This window comes from Chelon labrosus (assembly GCF_963514085.1).
Source record: "Chelon labrosus genome assembly, chromosome: 1".
Classification (NCBI taxonomy): domain Eukaryota; kingdom Metazoa; phylum Chordata; class Actinopteri; order Mugiliformes; family Mugilidae; genus Chelon; species Chelon labrosus.
This window is the reverse complement of record NC_140337.1, coordinates 11,964,251-11,979,714: the sequence shown is the minus strand read 5'-3', so window position 1 is coordinate 11,979,714 and position 15,464 is coordinate 11,964,251. Positions and strand designations below refer to the sequence as shown.

The 15,464-nt window shown below is 42.4% G+C and overlaps 1 protein-coding gene across 1 annotated transcript; it reads right to left on the bottom strand.

Annotated features, from left to right (window-relative positions):
* Nucleotides 1–6,488: 6,488 nt before the first annotated feature.
* LOC311493956 (G-protein coupled receptor 26-like) lies at nt 6,489–9,451 on the bottom strand (the record flags this gene model as incomplete). Its single annotated transcript, XM_084552778.1, has 3 exons — nt 6,489–6,879; nt 8,556–8,669; nt 8,781–9,451. 3 exons carry the CDS (start codon nt 9,449–9,451, stop codon nt 6,642–6,644), a joined length of 1,023 nt encoding a protein of 340 aa, XP_084408904.1. The 3' UTR covers nt 6,489–6,641.
* Between the last annotated feature and the right edge of the window lie 6,013 nt (nt 9,452–15,464).

Here is a 15,464-nt window from a genome sequence, read left to right as displayed (position 1 = left end):
TGCGAGCGACTTTATTAGGAACATTACGGTCCGCTATCAAGTTACAGAGGAAATGTCTGCGAGGTGAAGTGAGGGTGGGGGCACGGGAGCGAGAACGATGTTTTCGTGGGAGTTTGCGCACATTTCATTTCATCATGATTGGGTTTCTCTAAAATGTATATTTTTTATTTATTTATTTTTTAACTTTACACGCAAAGTAAAAAAAAAAGAAAAAGAAAAAAGAAAAGTTTTACTCAATTGAAATGCAGTACGATTTTAACCTTTATTTTAAGTAAGAAAAATCCCATTTAACGTTTTTTATTTAACGGCCACGCCCCTTAGCGTCACACCTTGTCCTCGTTTCGAGAACAGCAATAACTTGCACTGCGCAGTACATGTTGAGCACCAAACAACAGACAGAGACTAGATGGTGAACTTAGTGGGGCATTTGTCAGCTAAAAGACAGGATATGTGCCTGGATATTTCGGGAGCTGGTGGAGACCAAAAACGGAGCTATCACTGAGTACTTCTTTTCCACCCATTGAGTGGACCCAAACAAATGATTGACGATACTGCTCTATAGCTGTTATACACTACTACTACTACTATAACTACTTATAATGAGTAAACTACAGCTAAAAAGGCCGTCAGTGTTGTCTTTGTTGCCCCCAAAGAACCAAAACCGATTAATATCTGTCCTAATTAGCTGTTCTGTTGCTAGCTGGGATTGTACACAACTTACTTCAAAATGTGCTTTAGTTTAATCTTAAACAGCTATGTAAATGTATGCAGCATCTCCATTTTCCTTCACACAACACCTTACTATGTTGCGTGCTTCCCATACAAAGCAATGCGAGCAGAATTAAGTGGTACCGAATACCACGAAGCCCTTGGTGACTAATACTAGTCTTGTAATTGGTTGTTCAGAGATACTGCTAGCCCTGAGCTCGGCGCCATAATTCATGGAATGTATACTAAACTAAGGTTTTTTTGTTTTATACAAATTTCCTTTCATGTTTATTGCCTTGTTGTGTGCATGAAGTGTGAACGCTTAATATTTACTGCAGCAGGTTTCTGAAGGGCTGAAGGGACATTTTCTATAATTAACCCTAATATAAATTTAAACAAAGGGTAGGATCTTGACCCCCGCCTTAAGATTCTCCCTAATGGAAGAGTAATTCTCCAACAACAAAGCCACGATGTAGTCACGAGGAGACTGGATTTATTTTCTCTCTAGACTGAGCCAAGCGGCTCTGCGTCCTAAGTTGATGTGCCGGCTGTGCGATTACACACAAAACTTATTATCACACATGATTATCGCACACGGAAAATGTTGTTATGGCTACCTACATTTTCTAAGTGAGCACCAAGTGTTTTACTTATTCAACTAATTATAGGTTTTCTCTTCTTCAAGCTGAGCAGACCTGAATTTGCATAATGGGAAGGCTGATTATTCATCATGCAGGGCAGCGGGCGGGCGGGCGGGCGGGCGGGCAGACAGGGCCAAGGCGGTGTGGAGTTAAAGTAAAAATACTACTGTATCCTTCAGCTAAATCTAGAATATTGATTAGATCCTTAACATGGCCATGTGTTATGCAAATTATCCACGGCCCAGAAACTGAATAAAAGAGGAGGCTTATGAGACGACCTCATGAGCATGCATGTACTTGCAAGGAGTTGATCAGATCTCTCTGTGGGAAACGGCGCGGAAGGAAAAGGTGTTGATTTGTGGCCAAATGCTGAGCAAAAGCTGGAAATAGTTCAGGACCTTCTACAGCGGCTGCTGACTGTCGGACATGTGCAGGGCTGTAAAATGTCACTGAGCACATAAAAGTAAAGAAGCACAAGGGCTTATGTGCATCAAGCAGCAGATCTGAGCAGCCAAACTAGAAAACTAGAGTGACGAAGAGGTCAGATTTTAAAAGGTCTTTCATTGAGCTGTACATCTTGAGTCATCTTTTACATATTTCTGCTCATTTCTGCCATAACGGAGTTTTACATACAGACATTCACGGTGCCCAGAGGATCAATCCTGCTGACGTTGATGGGTTCCTGACCTTTCATAAATCTCCACCGCGATGTTGACCTTTAAGGTTTTGACCCAAACGTCCCAATAACCACCGGATGGGGAAGATATCACCGTTCCACCTCACAATGAATTCCAAGAACTTTGAAGATCGACTGCGATCAATTGGCCACATTTTCTGTTAAGTCAGGAACAAGACCTCAACTCATCTCATTATATCTCGCTATAAAGGCGCGTTTAACCCGTCCTTTTACCTGTTTGGCTCAGTTCTCACCCCAGCCCTCCTCATCGCCCTCTGTTTTCCGCTTCCTCTTCCCTCTTTGATTACAGGAACCAGGGGGACATGCCTCTAACCCGAGTCTCAATCCCCGGGTTCCTCCGTCACTGTAGGTCATCCCCCATCTCCGCACACTACCCCTCTCATCCCTCCATCTTTTCTCCTCAGGTCCCGTCATCCAATACACTTCATGCATCAAATAAAGCATGAACTTTTCTTTAGCACGCTAACATTAGAAATATTTGTACAGGGCTCATGGAGTAACAGGCATGCCTGGAGACTCTCTGTCTTTACTGTCAATGCAACAGATTGCTGATGCAAAGTTATTATTTGTGCTGCATAAGTCTTTCATTCTGTGCTGTGAAGATGCAGATTTTAAATGTTTCACTGTCTCAGACTGAACTAAAGTGTGAGTATTTACCACTGATGCCTTATAGGGCGACTGGGGGATATCTTTCTGACTTAAATTCTCCTCAGGCTTGATTATAAATTTATGTAGAGGCTACACGTAAGAGTCAGAAGAGTCATGTATAAATAGTTATACAGACAACATATTTTCCCAGAGCGGGCTGATCCTCTTTGAGCCCACTCACTCAGTTCGGTCCTTTTAAACTCGAGCAGCCGTGACGCATATTTTGCTATGCATACATTTTCCATTTGAGCAGTTTTAATTACCAGTTTCTCCTTTATCGGGCTCTGATGATTGGGGTTAATTAAGATGTGTTAAAATAGCCAAGCGCCGGCTTCAGTGCAACCCCGAGCTGGTTCCAGCTAGTCGTATTCCGGAGGTTGAGCGAGCCGCGCAAAAGCTGAGATTCCTTCACTTAATGCTGCAGGTCATTACTGCTGGCCTGTGTCCATGCATCAAATTAGAAAAAAAAGCTATTACTGAGTTAGAATAAAGTAATCGACAAAAATCATCTTTGACCGGTCTTTTTGAATTACACTTGGTGATGATGCTGCTGCAACAAAAGATTGTGCATGTGACGCCACTGTTTTTATGCAGCACATCATCTATGATACAATTAGGTCCACAGACGGATGCAACGCTGTGCTGCGGTAACAGGTGTGAAGCCGGTGTGTGAGTTATGTTTCCCTTGAAAACTTGCTCGCTAAAAATATTTCCACAATCCATCATCAAATCGCTCCAGTAAAAGTTCTGCTATTTGTCTTTTCATGTCTCCAAATCGGCTAAATTGAATTTACAAACTCGCAAATTAAATCCTGAAATGAAATACGACAGTGATGAAGGGCATGGTCCGCATTCAACGACATTTCTCCGGAAAGATAAATCTTCCTAATAGCCGTATAATTGACAGCTTTTATTGCACATATACCACTAATAGCTAATCACACTGCCAAAGAACAGCAAGTGGCCCACGTGGAGGAAAAATACATGTGAGTAAAATACATCCAATAGTAAACTGATTTTCAATAACAAAGCAGCTATTCCAGGTTAAAGTATAGAACAGCTGAAAAAGTCACATATTCAAATCTGGCACAGACACAAAACGGTGTGTTTTTAAAGCACTTTTAGAACCAGTCCTATGCTACATCACGTTGCTCCCCGTTGATCTAGACAAAAAAAAATGAAGTAGTTCCTGTACAGTGCATAATATAGAACAGCATTGTGTAAATATCCATAGAAACATCTTCTCCAGTCAGCTGCACACGTGCACAAACGCATTTCATGTAGAAGTATCTAGTTATACATTCAGTTACAAACTCACACTTTGAAGAGTGAGCCCGGTGATGTGCGACATTTTCTTATTGTCAACAAGACCAATGAAAAGACCAGAACTGACGACGAGGATATTTTGGTTTTAAAGAGGAACTACCGTTTTCTTTACAACCTGAACCTTACTTCTGGCATAAAATACGATCGTTTACTCACCCATATAACTTTGGTGTCATTTGGAGTCCTTCGGAAGATATTTAGCTCCAGCGGAGTGCCGCACATATCCATATAATGGGAGTGACTGGGGCACCGAGACGCAGCCTCTCCATAACGCATTATCTGCCGCGAAACTCGTTCATTTCACCAATATTTTGTTATGATACGCTAGTGCTATTCCACGTTGAGTCCAGAGTTACCTGTTATCATCATCCAGGGTCTGTAGATGGACCTACTAACCTCTGACCTGGATGATGTCATCTCTGAGCGCGACGGTCGGTTTGTTTACCTGTAATTTGCGACTGCTAATTTTTTGCAACATTGCTGAATATTGTTCCGATTCCGAGATTGTGGACGACGACTTTGTTTATGATGGACGTCCTTACTGTTTTGAGCCAGAGTATACGGATGAGGAGCTTGTTGAAAGGAAGATGTGGAGGCAGAGAGAGGAACAGCTGGTCAAAGAACAACAAACCGCTGCACGTCCGTGAATAGACAACAGGTAACTCCGAAGTCAACAGGGAATAGCACTAGCATATCAAAACAAAATATTGGTGAAATGAACGAGTTTCGCGGCAGATAATGCGTTATTTTAGAGGCTGCATTTAGCATGCATTTAGGCTGCATGCTAAATATCTTCCAAAGGACAAAAAATGACACCAAAGTTATATGGGTGAGTAAACGATCGTATTTTATGCCAGAAATAAGGTCCAGGTTGTAAAAAACGGTAGCTCCCCATTAAGTATATTTTGAGGTGGATGATGGTTTAATTTAAGTACTCTTTCTTTAGGAAAGTTTTAATAGCCAAAAATTTCCCCCGCCCACGATATGTTAGTGGAAAATCAGTCTTGAGACCTTCTGTTTGGAATTCATAGGACTGGTCAAATTTATAGGGCAGGCTTTAGGAGATTATGGACAGAAGAGTAACAGCGACACAGTCATACAAGTCAGACTGTGATTAAGGCATTTGTCGAAAAGCACCTGCCTTATAATTTGTTGTTTTGATTGGTTGGAGGACTATCCAATTGCACGCAGAAGTTTTTTTTTGTTTTTGTTTTTATCTCTGTATAAGATTAAACTCACCCCATAATGAAATCCCAATGTTACCAGACTCATATTCTTGAGTTTTAGTGCTTTAGGACAGACACCGTCGAAAACAAGCTTCCGATGTCGTGATCTCGGTCTTTTTAGATGAACTCCATTTCCCATTACCCCTGCTTCCTGGAATACAATAGTTGTATTTATAACCTGCAGGAGAGCTAGAATTTAATTAAATGAAATGCGTCACCACTAAAATGCTTGGCAATGAACTTGATAAAAGGGCATTTACACCTGAAATTCCCGTTAATGATAATCCTAAAAACATACTGGTGGCACTGCTGCAAGGAATAAATATGGGCAAAAAACAAATATCCCTTATATTACTGTCTTAAACACTCACCTGGGTACCAAATGTGAATTGAAATCACCTCAGAAAAGCAGCATATATACTGCGTCTTCGCTTCTTCTGGTTAAGACAAACACCTTCTAACTGCCACTCTTCTGTCCAATCTCAGTTGGTCAAATGTACTTCAAACACATCCTATATTTAGAGATCCTGTAAAACATTCTTGCCTTTTCCTTGAACTTGTTGACAGTGACAAAAGTACAGACAATCAAAGACTTCCCCTTCAATATTCTGGTGTAAATATTAATTGCCTTTGGCCTTTCCTGCAACTATAGTAGCTCTGAGAGAATTAGACAAAGTGCATCAATATTCAGTGACTGACATGACACTGCAAAGTAGTCTAACACGGTCAATACGGAACATGGCAATAATGTGCAGTCTATTGTGACGGTAATTATCCGAAAGAAGGCTCGACGCCTTCTGTTTCAGACTCCGTGGCCGATCGACCGTCAGCTTGTGTCTCTGCGACGTGGCCGGATCAGAGCATGTGGGTTTGCCAAAAAACAATTAGAAAGGTGTTTGGAGCGGTGCAAAAGGCCACTTCTTACATGCCTCTCGCAGTGAGGAGGGTGTGTGTGTGGTCTTTCAGTCGGAGACAGAGCCCATGACTTATTCCATGAAATTGATTGATGCGTGTGTGTGTGTGTGTGTGCATCTGTGTGGTTTGCTGATGAATCACACATCCCCTGTTTACCAATATCGTCTGAGGCCAGCATGTCCACATTGTTCCTGTCGCTCCCTATCCGTCTTCCCTTCACCCATCTCTTCTTCATCTTTTTTGCCCGTTCATCCTCCCCCTCGGCTTTTCATTCCTCTCCACCCACCGTCTTCCTTATTGTTGCGCTTTCTTTGCCCTCCACCCACAATCTGTCCCCTCGTTCTGCTCTCTTTCCCCTTCCTAACAATATCCCGTCCTCTGTTTTCCTCCACCCACTTTCTTTCTTTCTTTCTTTCACGAGGCAACCTTTATTTTCGGCCGACACTGTAGTGTGCATCTGTCATGTCCGCGCATTTGCCATTAGCTGATCCTCTGGAGACAGTAGTCGTTCTCGGTGTCTAAGGAGCTGTTATGGCCAGACGAAGGGTACAGGTCGCGGCGGAGCAGCCTGTTGACGACAGTAACCAGGACTTTCTTGTACTGTTGACGTAGGAGGGAGTAGGCAAAGGGGTCGGAAGCAGCCTTGCTGTATGTCAGGCACTTACTGATGATTCCCCAGTGGCGGTTGACGTCCACGAAGGGGAGAAGCTCGGCCAACCTGAAGAGGCGTCAACAGAAACATGACTAAACAAAGTACACTCCAGGGAGATTTGGGAGTTTTTTTTCTGAAGTTATGACTGAGCCTAGACTCTTTTATATTTAGGGACCGTGTGAAAATTGGAAGAGAGGCTCAAAAACGGAAAAAGGGTATTGCGTTTTTTAAGGAGGGTTTTATGTTTGAATCCTTCGCAATTTGTTGTTTTTGTGATGATAAATTAACAGCATGGAAGATTTTAAATGCCAAAATGAATATAAATACCAAAAATGTTGTTATATGCGTTTTCTTAAATCTATAGCATGTTTTCCACCCTAGATTTTTATGATTAAATTCTTTATGAACATGAAATTGTATGAGCTAAAATGAAATGTGTGGAAGGTTTAAAATGCCAAAACAACATTAACCACAAAAAGTTGTATTTTTTCGTTTTTTTATATATATATAGATATTTATAGCATAACTAGCTTATTTAGCATTTAGCTTTAATAGCTGTATTGTTTTTTTTTGTTTTTGTTTTTTGGATTATTGACAAGGAATGTTTGAGGGAACATTAAAATCAAACCAAAACACAGAAAAGAAAGTAAATAGATGGTCTTTTTTTGTGAAAATACAAATTAGCATGTGCATTGTGTTTCATTTGATTTCTTTGTTTAAGCTGTTTTTATTTGTGCTTTTCAATTTTTCCAAAGGGCTGCGGCACAGTTCTAGTATTTTTATAGTATACTATTTTTATAGACTTTTTTTTATCTGAATGATGTAATTAATTAATTAACTCATTGTTTTTTCTTTTTTAAACTTGATCTATAGATTACAGTCTTTCTCCACACCCTAATCATTTTCACACAGTCCCTTATTCCCTGCTGTTTGTAACAAAAATGAAATGGGAGCAAGTTACCACAGAGACAAAGAATTTTTCAGTTGTACTTCAATGCAGATGCGCTCAAATGCCACATCAGATATTATATGTGCAGAAATGATCGTAATCAGGCGTTCTAGTCTCACTCAGGGTATCTGGAGTGGGTAGGGGTGGTCAAGAGGTTGCTCCAGCCACTCGTGTCCCTGATAATGTGCTCTCTTTCTTCCCTCCCTTGTGTGCTCACACCACAGATGTCAAACTGATGGATCATCAGCACCACATCTGGCTCACAACACATTTGTGGGCCACCGAACCATTTCCTCTTTTTGCCTGAGAGCCACTCTCGGTTGTCTGTGTCTATTGTCCTGCACTTTGTTGTGTGTGTTTCACTGGAAGCGGCGTGGAAGCCTGTTTACATACGCTGCAGCATAGGGGACTAATGATGCATCCCGTGCTTCAGAGAAATGATAATTAAAATTCTGAGCAGTGTGGTGTGAGCTGGGGACACTCTCTAATGTGATTGTGCACTTATCTGATCTGCTGCTGTGACAGATCTGTGAGATTTGTTTTGCACTGGCCTCTACAGTACAGGACAACAAAGCTAATGAGCCTGGATGCAGAGATGCAGAGATGATGTTATTTGCTCATTACATTGAGGCTAAATGTATTGTAACCTAATTATTCACAACATAAAGCTGAAGCCTTATTACTATTATTATTTTCATTATTATTATTATAGGTAAGTGGGGGCAGTTATTTTTAAGCTGGTGCACATGGGTTGTACAGTAAATTGGATTGTTTCTGAGTCAGGTGAACTTACCTTGTAATGACATAAGGAGCAAAGCAGACGATAAATGAGCCGATGAAGATGCTGATCTTCTTCGTGGCTCTCTGCTTTCTCCTCTTTTGCTCGGCTAAACATCTTTGTTTCACACTGAAAACAGCAAAGGACATTAAGCCGTTTATCAGACACTGACAAAACTATGCACTGCACACTGAAACTGCTGTGAGAAATCATAAACGAGGAATGCATAAGATGTTGTACCTTGGGTGAATGTCGACCAGCAGGAAAAGAGTCTGCATGGTGATTATGTCAATCCTCTTGCAGTGAAACCTGGCCACTTTCAACACCTTTAAGTATGTGAAACACAAGATGAGCAGGGAGAGCACGAAACTTGTAGCGTGGAAAACGATAGTGAAGATTGTAAACTTAATCCTGTCGCTGCCCTCCTCGCTCGGCTGCAAGGTGCAGGACGCGTATGCGTCGCTGTAGTCGACCCAGGAGAAGAGCAGCGCCGTCAGGGAGAAGGTGAAGGAGTGCAGCCAGGAGTAGCCCACCATGATCAGCGCGTCCTTGTAGCGCATTTTAGTGGAGTAACTGAGCGGGAAGACCACCGCTATCCACCGGTCTATGCTGAGAGCCGCCATGCTCAGCATGGTGTTCGCAGTCAGAAAAGTCTCCAGAAAGCTCACCGTGTGGCAAACGCAATCCCCGAAAGGCTGCTGCTTCCTGATAATCCCCACCAGAGTGGCCGGCATGTTCAAGACAGTGATGAGTATGTTGCAGAAGGACAAGTTCATGGTGAACACGCCGGGCACCTGTCGGCGTATCTCGGTGCTGTGGACGAAACATAGCAGCACCAACAAGTTTGACAACAACGAGATGACCGCGACCACGACGATGAACAAAGCGAAAATAATTTCAGCAAAGTCCATGTCTCACTCCAGAAAGTCCACTCTCGGGTAACCTGCTTCAGTTGTTGGTGATAAACACTTAAAATCAACCATGGTCATCCGCCGCTCATCGCTCCAGCAGATCCACAAATTAATTTCGGTTAAATCCCCGTGCGTCCGTGCGCCGCCGTCCTCTCCAAGTTCCTCTAGCGCTATCCAGCGTGCTGAACCGTGTGGCCACCATCTCTCTCCTCAAGCCCGCCGAGTATTTCCCATTAACAGCCAAGAAGTGCGCGCGTAAAGCTTGGCAGAGAGAGGGAAGGTGCGTCTGGCATGTCTTTCAGCAGCAGCTACGACCATGAAAACAGCGCGCAGGCAGCCCACTCATCAGGCAGATACAGATCTGGTGGGTGACTGAGGAGGACCAGGGTTGAAAGCAGCATGTCTATAGAAATGAATTTACATAAGACGTGAAGAAACCGCCGGGATTATTGAAGCATTCAGACTCACACCTTACTTCCTACATATTGGCGTGCTTTTCTAAGCTCTCCTGTCTGCTGATGGCTTGTTTGATCTACAAACTTGAGCGCAAATCCCACGAATCAGTCAATCCCGCATTAAGTTATTCACATGCGAGTTTCTCGTGTCGTCCGTATTGATCAAGCGTTGCTCGAAAACAACGCCGATCCGGAGCCAAAGGGCGCAGAGAAACGCGGGGATGTGCTCCCAGATAATTGGGAGGCGCATCTGCCGTGACCAAATGGCACCAGGTGCACACGCGCGGCGCCCGGAGAGGCACGAGGCAAATAGATCCTTTTCCTGAAATGAATTATTTATAGCCATGCGTAGATTCAGTGTGTACTATCATAATTTGCGTTTTGGTATGCAAAAATATACAACAGGGCAGCAATTTAGAGGAGAAGGCTGCTGAAATTACTATGCGTTTGGGGTAATGAGAAATTCTAGATATTTTTTATTCCATTGCACAGTTAATGTAGCTCCCACTGACAACAACTGGCTAGAGTTTTAGTATTAAATATAATTATACTGGTGTTTATCAAAACAGAAAAACCACATCGCCACATCCAATCGCTTCATGGAACTCCAACAGGAAAAAATAAATAAATAAATCGTGAGCGTCTTATTGTCAAGTTTTGTGCAAACATCCAGCAGTTGGTGATATGTTTCATGACAGTCAACCATGCACGACAAAGGCGTGCAGCTCATCTACAAATATCAGCTAGAAGACACGACTGGTTATTTGGGTGTATTTGCCTGGATAGGATCTCATTAATAGTGGTTCCTCGCCTTCTAACAGGACATCGTGGTAAGTTATAAATAAAGGCTCATGAGTTTCACACTGTATAATCATCCATCTGGTAGGGGTTGAACGACTTCGACTAATATGTAGTGAAAGTCGAGTCGACGTCGACTAGTCGATGACGTCAAATAAGAACGTGTGGTAGGTTTCACATAAAAAAGGCTAATGAGGCTTTTCTGCACATCAACACCATAAACACCATCAGTCTGGCTTGTAATACGCGCTCTCGCTTATCAGTACTGGGCTCTGCAGATATGTTTATAGCTTGATAGCCTTTAATAGTTTAATAAAACTGTAATAGTGTTTTAAGAGAGGACAATGTAGCCGGGATAATAATAAAAAAAGTGGTATATCCCCGAAGCCTTTTCCGTGTGTAAAGGTCGAATAACTTTAGACAATGAAATTCACCAACAAATTGATTTGCAGTCTCCTTCTCTCTGTTACCACTGGTGAATTTGTTAATTGACTGCCGTCGAGAAGATTTTGGACCGTTCTCTGCTAGCATTAGCGTTAGCCCTTTTAGATGAGTTGTAGTAGTGCTTTTGTTGTATTTCAGGACCCACTTACATATTCTGCATGTCACGGTAGTATCTTGATCTTTAACCGCTGCTAGTTTGCTGCAATGGCCCACTGGGCTCCTCACATGTCTTCCGTCCGTGTTGTTATTGTCACGTGAACGGCGACTAGTCGACTTCCTGCTTAAAGCATCATGGCACAGCAGTAAAGTCGACTAGTCGACACAACTCCTACCACCTGGTGTGAAGCTGTAAACACTCAAGTTGTTGTCGAGAAGTAGATTTTAATTCTTAAATTCAACACCACTGATCCAGACCTCGTTCTTGTTAATAATGCGTAGCCTACTATAAAACATTAGTTAATGCTTTATGAACCAATGTCAATTCATGTGTTTTCTGAGGTAGTCATTTTGAGAGAATGAGTTTAAAAATGTACATCGTGGCCTTTTTGTGAATCTGTCAAAAGCCTAAAAGAAAAAGCAGATGTGAGACTCCAGGGCCGTCGCTCCTTGTTTTTATTCATGGCACACAGTACTGAGCATTAAAATGGAAGCCAGTCCAAGTTGGAGTAACGTGTTGTAGCCAGCAACAAAAGTGCTCTTCAGCAACGCTATTGCTTGTTACTGAGTCATGCCCAGTTCTGTAAAAGCTCGTGTAGACAGTGACTCACTGGGGTCAGACGCAGCCTGCAGGAGTTTTGTGTATCTTTTTTCATTTTCATTCGCTTCATACTCCCACTTGTTATGAGGCTCGCGCTGGGCTTGTGCCGGAATCGCCATCCCCTCCAATTAAGTGCAGCGGTTTATTTATTTAAGAGTGATACAGTATCAGAGGATTCACTTTAGACGGGGCCCTCTGCCTCATTTACAGCGATCACACTGTATTAGAGTATTTAACGTGATTAGGTGAGTCATCATTAAATGTAGTCTGGGGAAACCCTGAGGCGTACTATCTGTGAAGTGACTGCCTTCTAAAAGCATCACCGCCACAGCGGCTGATGAAAGTCTTTCCGCGTACTGTATTCCAGCTCTAATGAAGCTACTACAGCTGAGCATGTGTGTGCGCCTGTGTGTGCTGTGCCGCGGATGCGTTTGTGCGCAGGAGTCTGAAAAGTCAGAGAGAGACAAAGCAGCAGCGGGTGATGTCAGTTGCCTACAAACAAGTGATCAAATCCCCAGGAGAAAGCTACAGCGGGGCTCCTGGGGGAAAAGTGCAAAGCTATTTATAGGCCTGATGGGGTGTCACCTCCAATATAACTCTCAGCGCCGGTGAATTACCCAACTAACAGAGAGAAGCAGCGAACACAGCTTTAGGACCACAAATGAGATTGCTTTTAGAGAATGCTTTTATGTGTGTTGAGTAATAACCCACAGCAGTTTTATCTATCCTGCAAAATGCCTTGATGCACTGTACCAGTTTAACAAATACATTCAAACGCTGGAAGATATCTGCTAATTATCAGCAACCCAACAATAAACCAAACCTAATTTAAGCACGGAAACAAAGTGGATAAGGTAAGATACGAAAAGCTGGACAGAATCACTTCTAACCAGAACATCATTTAAAGTGTTGGTCAACATGTCTATAGTTATAGTATACTACATAAATTGATCTGTGTCAGATTAGTCGCAAACTCTTGGTAAATGTTTTTTTTTTTTTTATATGGCACCTTTCTAAGTATTGTTACACAAAGCTTAAAGTGTCCTCCTCAAGGACACTTCGGCACGTGGTCCACGCCCCAGTGATTGAACCATTAACCCTCTGGTTTATGAACAACCTGCTCCACCTACTGAGATATAGCCATAGCCGCCCCCTATGATTGTATAACAGACCGCATGCTGACCTGCCTTTGGGAACAACGTGCCAAAGACCATCTACCGGAAACCAGAATGCAAACAAACAATGGCCTGAAGAATATCATTTGACATTGGCTGTTTGTGGGAAATCAAATTAAATAAATAGATGAAGAAAACTCTGGACCCATCTGTGGCTCTTCGGTCACTTTTGTGTTGCATGCATAAAGGTACTCTGAGCTGCTGATTGATAGTAGCTCAAAGGTAGATTTAAAACACTCTGATATAACATAGAATTAATAAAATAAGACAATATATACAGTGATCAGGCACAACATTATGACCACTCTAAGGAGAAGTGAATAACATTGATCATCTTGTGACAATTAAATGTTCTGCTGGGAAACGTTTGGACCTAACATTCATGTGGATGTTACTTAGACATGTAGCACCCACCTAGACCAGGCACCCCAACCCTATAGCAATACAATCCTTGATGGCAGCAGCCATACCCAGCAGGATGCAGCCTGACACAGGGACACACATGAAAAGGGTTTAGGAACAACTAAAAAAAAAAACATGAAAAACAGCACAAGGTGTTGACCTGGCCTCCAAATTCACTAGATCCCAAACTGATCAAGTATCTGAGATGATCCACAGAGGCCCCTCCCCTTGACCCAAAGGCGCCCACTCACAACGTTCTGTCACCAGACACCACAGGACACCCTCAGAAGGACCATGTCCATTTCGATGAGTCACAACCATTGACTGTATAGGTCACAATTGTTTTGGAGGCACAAGGGAGACCTACACAATATTAGACAGGTAGTGTATATGCAGAAAATGTAGCTAGCCATGCTTGCCCATTTTGTCATGTTGTTGCTCATAGTGTGAGAAGTAGCATCAGCCTCCGGATCCGGACCATGAAGCAAAACCTTCAGAAATAAAACCTGCACTATTTCTAATTGCAAACAGGGGGCGACTAAACTGGTCGCAAAAAAAACAACAAAAAAAATCTGGTTGCATAGAAGTCAATGAGAACATTACCCATGTGCAGTCTCAACAACAAGGTTCAAGTCTTCTCCAGTAAAACATGATGTCCACTTAGTTTTACGGTCCCATTCAGAGTATGGTTTAGTGCGTGATTGACAAGTATGTATGAGGTGACACCTGGTTCCAAAGAACAAAATCTGACAAGGTTTCTAAAGAGCACTCCGCAAACCAGAGGGCGACATCATGGCTTTCTCATCTACTTCTTTTATGTACAGCTTATGTGGCATGCTAGTAGTCATCATCTGTAATGCACTATGTTAGATAAGAAAATATATCTGAACCGACATAAAGGTCTTCAGTTGCTTTACGACTCTATAATGGCACTGAATTAGACGCGTAGAGGTATAGCTACATGCTAATGCTACAATAGTAATACTATTAAATGCTTGTGTGCATAATCTTAACCATGTGATACCGTGAAAATATTAAAGATACGTTAAATGTATGCTGTTGCAGAGAACGAAACAAGCTTATGTCAGGCAAGTTCGATTTTTATGTCTGGAACATGTGTGTTATTCTCAAATTATATCACAAGGAGCTTTCAGTGCACAAACACAGCAACACAATAAATGTTTTTTTCAGTGAAAGCAAGACTGGAAGTGAGCACAATGACAGCCAAACTGAACCTTTGTGAGAACCTCACGACCTCAGCCGCATGAAAAAGACTTCTCTGAAAGCTTTCAATTTTCCACTGTAGTCCATGAGTTAGCCAGGCACTCTAATGCCTCTGACCTTCATACAAACCAACATCTTGATCACCTTTAGGCAGCAAGAGAAATGCCTTAGATGCTCAGAAAGAAAAAAAAAAAGTGTGATCTCAGCACAGTTGTGAAACCCCCCCGTGGTTGGGCAGGTACAGAGTATGTCACTTGGATCTTGTACCTGTGCTGCGCCTTTTTAAATCCACTGCTTTTACAGTGTCCCGAGAGCACAGAGTATCGCCCGAGGACAGGAAGAGGGAGGGGAGGATCTCAGGACACGCGTTAGGTAACTCTGCAGTGGGCATGTCTTGTCTCAGAATCACAGCAGAAGATACAGCAATGGCTAACATGATGCCTTTGGACAGGTTCACGGAATAAAGAGTCTCAAGCAGTGCAGAGATCTTTACTATGAGGTATGCGACTGCTGAAATATTCACAGATTGAACTGGCTTTCTGCACACAGCCTAACTAAATGTTACTTATCTTGTCTGTTACTGTCATTGCTCCAAAAATTACCATAAGTTTTGATTGATGTTTTCCGCGTAAAGCTGCTAAGATTATCTATAAATACAGTGAACATATAGTTAACATTTAGTCATCTTTGAGTCCGTCGTCACCGGGTGGGAAAAATTTGCTTCGTTGTGTCAGTTTTTGCTCCGAAGGGCTGATTGT